Source organism: Chiloscyllium plagiosum, chromosome 26, assembly GCF_004010195.1.
Source record: "Chiloscyllium plagiosum isolate BGI_BamShark_2017 chromosome 26, ASM401019v2, whole genome shotgun sequence".
Classification (NCBI taxonomy): Eukaryota; Metazoa; Chordata; class Chondrichthyes; order Orectolobiformes; family Hemiscylliidae; genus Chiloscyllium; species Chiloscyllium plagiosum.
This window is the reverse complement of record NC_057735.1, coordinates 35,762,474-35,770,841: the sequence shown is the minus strand read 5'-3', so window position 1 is coordinate 35,770,841 and position 8,368 is coordinate 35,762,474. Positions and strand designations below refer to the sequence as shown.

At 41.0% G+C, this 8,368-nt stretch overlaps 1 protein-coding gene across 1 annotated transcript; it reads right to left on the bottom strand.

Moving 5' to 3' along the window:
- Positions 1–1,307: 1,307 nt before the first annotated feature.
- On the bottom strand, positions 1,308–6,438 carry myog (myogenin). The gene is made up of 3 exons (XM_043716287.1): positions 5,374–6,438; positions 4,118–4,217; positions 1,308–1,702 (listed from the first exon to the last, which is right to left on the bottom strand). The coding sequence occupies exons 1-3, from the start codon at positions 5,893–5,895 to the stop codon at positions 1,575–1,577; spliced, it is 750 nt and encodes a 249-aa protein (XP_043572222.1). The 5' UTR covers positions 5,896–6,438; the 3' UTR covers positions 1,308–1,574.
- Between the last annotated feature and the right edge of the window lie 1,930 nt (positions 6,439–8,368).

Sequence of the window (8,368 nt, the reverse complement as noted above, 5' to 3'; positions counted from 1 at the left end):
TGTTTAAAGAAATTACAACCAAGCAAGCTCCATTGGGCTCACTATCAAGGATGCAGAGAGGAAAGTACTGTTATCCAGAAAGTAGTGATTGTTGTTAACCAAGGTTTGATTTTAAGCCTGTAGCTTTTCAGTGGAGAGAAAGGCTAGAGGGAGGAAAGGAATTTCCAGGATAGGTTAGCCAATATGTTAGAAGAGTGGTCTTTATTTTACCAAGGGGCATTTAGGTAACCCACATGCAATATATGTAGAGAGCTGTTATTAAAGGCTTTGATAAAATGAAAAGAATCAAAAACGGAATTTGATTTTTCACTGTTTCAGTAGTTCAAGTAATTATTAAAGTTTACATATTTGTGATACGTGGTGTTGGAAATTATTGAGATCACTCTAGCCCACCCTCAATGAAATGACAATGTTGACTGTGTGGCTGCAATAAACTAAAGGGGCAAATGTCAAGATCAATCCATGGCCAATTTAAAGAAGCATGCTGCAAGTTTTCACCAGGGTTGGTTAGTTAAGTTGACTGGATGGCTGGGTTTTGATGCAGGGTGCTGCCAACAGTTTGGATTGAACTCCTGCACTGGCTGAGATTGCCACGAAGATCCCACCTTCTCAACCTTGCCCTTTGCCTGAGGTGTGGTGACCTCAGGTTAAACTGATCACCAATCATCTCTCTCTCTCTCTCTCTAATGAGAAGGGGGGAAAATGTGGTGACTTCACTTTTTTTTGAACAGTTCTCAGTGTGTACAAGTATTTTGGGCCTCATTCTAAACAATATAAGTAATCAAAAAGTGGTAGAAGGAAAGTCAGTAACAATACAATAATCTCTACAATACAGTAAAATGCTATTTTGTGATTACGTGTAGAATCACTTACTACATATTTTAGTATCTGTATTTAATACATTTCTTGGTTGTTTTAAGGAGGATATTACAAGGATAATTGTCCAACTCTAGCTTTCAACTTACAAGACAAACCAATTCCAGTAACTGAGCCAGAGCTGAAAATGTGTTGCTGGAAAAGCGCAGCAGGTCAGGCAGCATCCAAGGAGCAGGAAAATCGACATTTTGGGCATGAGCCCTTCTTCAGGAATGATTATTCCTTGGATGCTGCCTGACCTGCTGCGCTTTTCCAGCAACACATTTTCAGCTCTGATCTCCAGCATCTGCAGTCCTCACTTTCTCCAGTAACTGAGCCAGTCTGTTAAGTACTTTCTCTCAATAATGCAGCATTTGACACATTTTATAACAATAACTTTATTGTAAAAAGGAAAATAATTTAGCACAAAATCCAAGTAATAAATTCACTCAAAAGAAATTAGTGGTAAAAAGGAGAAATGTATATTTACAACAGTTATTTTTGACTCTGGTTCCAAAAGCACACATTGGTCATAAAGCTCCATAAAAAAATGATTGGCCATTTTATACAGCTTTAAGAATTAGGAATGACTTATTTTCTCTAATAAAGCAACCGTTTTGACTCAACAAACCTTATGCACAACACACATCAAAACTGTATAAAAATAAAAAAAGCTTCAATTATAAAAAAGACAGATTGGAAAAGCCAAAGATTATCATTCAGTTTGGGGTGTTGTCCTCTAGATAGCTGGGTGAGTCCTCTGGTGTGATACTGTCCACTATAGAAGTGAGAGAACACAAGCTGGTACTTCCAGATGACTGGGCCTTATTCACAGATAGTAAGTGATCTACAAAAGGAATGACATAGATAATGTATCAGTGCCACACAACACTTATTGATCAATAATCCAAAATATCCTATAGTGCAAACACTGGTGTTTAAATTCTGTCAATTAGAATGTACGTTCTAAAAAAAGTGTGACAGTTCATGTCATTATTGCCTTTTGAAAGGTTGTGGGGCAAATTAATTCAGCATAAAAGTCAGAAATTTTGTTCCTATATGAATGGAAACTTCTTGTTTTGGAGTTTTAACCTTTGATCAGCCTTAATGATAAATGTCATGACTGACTGGACTGCATTGTCCCTTCTTTACCTCCTTATCCTCTCTATAGTCTTTGGTCTGGTATACCGTCCATCTTCCTCCACTGCCTCCTTGCTATGGCCTACATTTCTGACATTACTCCTTCATGATCTGATTAATACTCATTCTAACATACTCAATGCATCTCCAGGAATGGCTTTTATTCCCATTCCCAACATTTCATCCTTAGCTCCTGCTTATTCCTCAACTACATGCATTAGCCATCAGCATCTCTTCAATCCAGCTGTAATCTCTGTAAAAACCATCCACAATTGTTTCTGTGCCACTCAATTGCTTAGCAGACATCAGGTTCCTTCAGCTTGACATTCAGATCCCACCAAAATCATTGTACTACAGGCCTCCTTCATTACTTTCCTTTCCTGGCTGGCACTGATGGTATTGCCCAAACTCCAACTGACACATATCTTATCTTATCCAATCCTCTACCACCAACATCCTATCCATACTAAATTCTATCACTTTTAGTCCTCCATTGAATCCTGTCCTTCATCACTATATTTTAATATATTTGTCCATTTTTACAAATGATTTAAAAATCCAACTCCAGCCTATCTCTGTAAGCTCCTTCAGCCCAATACCCAGGTCTTATCATCAGTTATTCTGACCTCAGTTGACTGTTTTCTCCCATTACTTCGATCCGCCAGTAATCACTCTGCCATCAAACTGTGAAATTCCCTTCACTACATCTCTTTCTAGCTTCAAACCTCCCTTTATAAGCTATCCCTTTGATGACACCATTGTCCACCTCTTGGTCTTGCTCTCCAGTATTTGATTTTGTCCCTGGTGAACTGCCTTGCAAGGCTTCATTATGTTAATGGCAATGCAGATCATTATGTGATTCTGATGCATTGTGTTGCAGTTCTGAGAACTCAGATATGGTGTGTTTTCTTTGATCCACTTAAGAAAGTTAATTTTATTGTTTCCAAGTTGGTGATTATGCTAGGGAATGGTATCTGCTGGTGCTGTGGCTCACTTTCCAGGCTACTGAAGCCTGCTTCTTGGTGGGTTGACCAAAGAATGTTGATGAAATCTATGCCAGTGGCAGTAAGTTGGCACTTTCTAGCTTGCTGACCATATCCATAGTGCTATGGAAGCATTACAACAGTTTTGTCCATGTCTTCCATACAAAGATTTTGCACAATGACTTTTAACACTTTGCAGCTATCATTTGAAAAGTACTGAGTGGAGAATTAAAAGCACATTACATTAAGTGGTGACCTTACTGAGGTTTATAAAATTATGAGGGGCATAGATAAGGTGAATAATAAAGGTAATTTCCCTAGGGTGAGGAAGTTCAAAACCAGCAGCATATTTTTAAGGTGAGAGGAGAAAGATTTATAAAGGATGAAGGACAACTTTTTTTTTAGATAGGTTCATGTGTGGAATGAACTGCCAGAGAAAGTGGTGGATACAGATAGTTACAACATTTAAAAATATTTGGACAAGTTCATGAATTGTAAAAGGTTTGGAGGGATATAGAGGTAAAAACAATGACTGCAGATGCTAGAAACCAGATTCTGGATCAGTGGTGCTGGAAGAGCACAGCAATTCAGGCAGCATCCGACGAGTCTTTATTCTTGGAGGGATATAGGCCAAGCACAGGCAGGTGGGACTAGTTTGGTTTAAGAAGTTGGTCCACGTGGCCTGTTTGGACCAAACAGTCTGTTTTCATGCTGTAAACCTTGATTGACTCCTTGAGTATGACTCTACATTTCATTAGAGAAGACAATATGTGGGTAATTCTTTAGAAATGACCCGTGCTAGCCACAGGTGGGAAAGTGCAAATTGCATTCCTACTTCATTCTTTATACAGACTTACTGAATGAATCAGAGTTAAAAATCACACAACACCAGGTTATAGTCCAACAGGTTCAATTGGAAGCACACTAACTTTCGGAGCGACGCTCCTTCATGAGGTGAGCGTTGCTCCGAAAGCTAGTGTGCTTCCAATTAAACCTGTTGGACTGTAACCTGGTGTTGTGTGATTTTTAACTTTGTACACCCCAGTCCAACACCGGCATCTCCAAATCATGTAAAACAGAATAATTCACAATATTAGGAATTCTCATTTGCACTTGCTCACCACGCCAGCGGTACCTACCTCTGGGATTGTTGAACGAAGTGTTGCAATGGTCAGAGGAGCCGCTCCACTCCGGACTGCAGGAGGCGCTGTTTGATCCACACTCGCTGGGAACTCCGACCTACAATTGCAGTAATGGAAAGAATGACCAGGGATGGGTGGGATTTACACAAAGTATTTATAGTGGAAGTCGAGCAGCTTTCGAAGCGACAGCGTCCTAAACTTGCAGAATGACAATATTTCAAGTTTATTGTTTTCTTTCAACAGTTGTTTCAAAAGCTGCTCAAAACACCTGTTTTATGTGTGGAGCTTCGGGAAAATCCGTTTAAAATTGCACAACCCTATATCGCTCCACGTATAAAACGATGAAGACCTAACCCTTACACAGATGTATGGCAAAATCATTAACACAGTGTCCACGTGCACGTGCTAGTTCATTCTAATGTTTTGGTCACATTCTTTCAATAATGTTACATGATGAAGATAGCTATAGGATATAAAACACGGGGGGCTGGACCTGAGGGTGTGAAAGGCACTACAGAAATGCAACTCTTTCTCTGCCCTTCTCGTATGCCAGAACTTTAAGATTTTCAAATTGCATTGAAATGAATTGAAATGAAATGAAACGAATTAGCTTTATTATCACAAATTTCTGTTTTTGTCCCGCTGTCATTTTGAAATATTTGAGCCAAATCCATAAAAACTAAATTCCAATAAATTTAACCCATCCAGCCTTCTGTTATCTCTTTCCATGCATTTAGACACAAAACCACGATGATATTAACATCATCCTTAAACAGAACAAGAGCTGACATAAATAGGATTTGAGTGGACTACAGTTAGGGACTTGCAGCTCCCAGAACTTGCTGAGTTTCCTGAGCAGAGTTTCCTATTTACACCACACTGGCAACACGGCAAACCAAAAAGTAGTCATTTGGTTATGAAGGGTGTTCTGGGGTTGGAAAAGGCGCACCATTGTGCACTGAAAGACTCATTGTTTCTAACTTTACCAGATAGTAGAACAATGATTTTTTTTTTTGAAAATCCAGCAAGAGACAAGGCTTTTCTCTGAGAGAAACATGTTACAATCCCGGAGAAGGTACCAGAGCAAAACTAGATGGTGAACTGGAGGTATCAACTCATCACAAAGCATTGAGTAATTTCCAGCCCATCATCCGCTGGGTTTGCTCTGGACAAGGCTCCAGGGTTGTAAGGTTGGCTGTACTGGCTCCTGCAGTATCTAGGCTGGACTGTGCGGCCCAGTGCGGGATACTTGCCGCTTGACGTGTGTTGCTGCCACTGTAGTGCAGTTTGTCCTGTTGGTTCAAGGTACTGAGAAGAGCTTGGAGCCTCTCGATGTACTGGATGGCGCTGCGGAGAATCTCCACTTTGGGCAGTCTCTGGTTGGGGTTCAGCAAAGTGCTGCGCTTCAGAGCCTCGAAAGCCTCGTTGACTTTCTTCAGCCTCCTCTTCTCCCTCAGGGTAGCCGCCTTCCTCCTGTCCAAGGTGACGGATTTCCTTTTGCAGGTCTTGCACGCCCACAGCAAGCACTGGCCGGGGCAGCTCTGCTGTGCCTGCTGCTGCTGGTGTTGCTGCTGTTGCTGTTGGAGCTCTGACACCGAGTACACGTGCTCGTCCAAGCTGCCTTCCAGAGACCTGGCGTCGGTACACAACCCGCTCCCCAGCCGCTCCTGGTAGACGGTCTGCTCAAACCCCTGCAAGCGGGAGGGGAACACATTTTCGCTATCGAAAAAGCGTTGGTCTGTAAAGTAATAAGGGTTGGTTTCGAAAAGCTCCATTATCAATGGGGCTTTTTAGTCTGAAGTTATCTCCAGCACCAACTGCAGAGGAATATGTCGACGCCAACTGTTAGGTGGCATTTAAAGTCTCCGCTGGCATGAAATCACTGAGATATATATAGAAAGCGCAGAAATTCTATCCAACTCTTAGCTGTCGTTGTGCATCAGGACTTCAATCTGATTTCACTTATTCCCAAGAGGAACTCGAAGCTGCGGCGAACTCACTGAAAGTTATGAGACCCCCCCCCCCCAATGATTTTTGTTATTCTTTTTTTCCCCGAAAATAAACATAATTTGTTTTTCTAGGATATCACCTGCAGAGGCTAGATTTGTAAACTCACGGCGCTTTCTTCAGCGGGCAAACAGTAAAACAGTACAATAAATGTGTCCATGGTTTCGCAAAGTTTCCACTTCCTCGGCAAATTTCTGAATCGGGCAGCACAGGGACTAACTTCCTGGTGGTTGACTCCCGTCAGTTCCTAGATCCATGGGATCAGGTGGGAGAGCTATTGTTTTGTCTCAATGTGTTTGTGAAACTATTTAATCTCAAGAAATAATAATAAAGACTGTTTATTTCCTGGAGGAGATGGGTGGGTTTTTTTGTTTAAATTTAATGTTTTAGCCGTCACTTCCAACACAATTAACTCTGTTTTGCAATCCTGCTGTTGTATCACCTTTGGAAATGGATTTTGGAACATCCACACACTCAGGGCGAACTAAATGGAATAGACCCAGGGGGTGCTGTCTGAAATGCTCTCAGTGCTGGGATGTATATTTCGGACATTCGGCCGGCTAAAGGTCAGCTCTGACCCGTTTTCACTTGCAGCGACAGTCTTCACACCTTGTAAACTTTCTCAGAAAACGCCCAACTATTCCGGGCTAAGCATCAAGTTTCCACATTACTGCCGTGCCCTGAATAGTCTTCATGCGCTCCAATCAAGAACTACTTCTTTTCAAACTCTTTGCAATTCATTCCCTGCCTGAGGATTAGCTCTCTATGATGCCCGGTGTCAAGTTAAACAGTGATGGATGATGGCGAATGTTAAAATAACACAAAGCTTCCATTGTGTCGGTTATTAATGATGAACGTGGTGGAATCAGTCAGAGAGTATCAGGCCCTGTCTGCCAAGTGTTCCTTTAACGAGGGCTTTGAACGAGTGCTACCATTAACAGACATACAGCATATGACAACATATCTACTCGCAGCACAGAGACAAACTTCACAACATTGCATTGCTAAAAGTTTTATTGAATTGCTTTTGTTTTCCCGTTATGCCTTTTAAATTTTTGCTTTCATAGCAATATTGTCTTCAAAGTTACTAATTCAATACTAAGCAGACACAATGTAAATGTGAGGCTTTACAATTTATAAAGAGTTAGTTATTAGTTTGAAACATTTGAAATTACTCTAGACATTTTGAACCTGTTGACATCAGCTCCTTGAGCTGAATTTTTCTTAAAATCAGCTAAATTTCAGCTCTGTGGAGGCTTTCTGTCATGGAATCCTAGCCTGTTTCCTCACAGTTCTCCACAACTCACCTCATTGACCATGTACCATGCTCCTACTGCACTACATTTGCTCTGTCGTACCCTCAGTTATGGCAGAATAATTCACCACTCCTGGGATCTCCCAAGATTCCCGGGTAAGGCACCATTTTTATAGCCTCGCCATGAATGTGGTCACAGGCTGACAGTCAGGACACAAAGTGGGAGAGGGACACAAACAAGAAAAAACTTCTGAGAACTTATAAGTGGCACAGGCATTACCTCATTGCAAATTCAAGTTTAAGTTTGTAGCTGTTTGCTATTTTACATTAGCTTCTGACTGATACACTATCATTGGAACTGCAACTACAAGAATCAAGCTTCATCCTTAGTGCCATGCCATCCAAGAACCATATCCAAGGGCGTTCTACTCTTTCCACAGTGCCCAGTGTACTATAATATTGAACAACGCATACCGAAAAGCCTTCAGACAGCTGAAAATTTTTAACTTTTAATCAACAAAAGCACAAGCAAAGAGAAAAGAATGCATTTGCTTTTGGGTACGAACAGGGTTTACTTGCCTTTCAAACAACAACAAATTTATGGTCAATGAATGATCATAGCACTGTGGCTGCAGCAGTGATAATTCCTGCCATGGCAGGATGAATTGGCCACATTTCCAATGAACCTGTATGGAGAATTTCAGAAGCAGTACAGGTCCTTAGTAATGTGAGTAGTCAGCATTAACATCACACACCAATGACAGTTTAGCATATTCCTCCAACAGTGGAATTTGATAACGAGGAAGGCCATGGAATGCCCCTACATGGACCTTTGACGTAAGAAACCTCATTCTAATATATTTAGCAGAAATTATACAAATACAGTAAGAGATAGTGAGTGCAGTAGAATTACTGATACTGATCCCCATTTCACCCAAGAAAGGCAGCATTGCATATGAAAATATGTTGACAAATACATACATTTC

What these genes read in the sequence shown, in the direction of transcription:
- myog (XM_043716287.1), bottom strand. Translation starts at nt 5,895, where the DNA reads ATGGAGCTTTTCGAAACCAACCCTTATTACTTTACAGACCAACGCTTT. An exon ending in GCAGCAACACACGTCAAGCG is followed by an intron (nt 4,218 to 5,373) that starts GCAAGTATCCCG and finishes CTGCAATTGTAG; the next exon opens with GTCGGAGTTCCCAGCGAGTG. An exon ending in TTCGTTCAACAATCCCAGAG is followed by an intron (nt 1,703 to 4,117) that starts GTAGGTACCGCT and finishes TTCCTTTTGTAG; the next exon opens with ATCACTTACTATCTGTGAAT.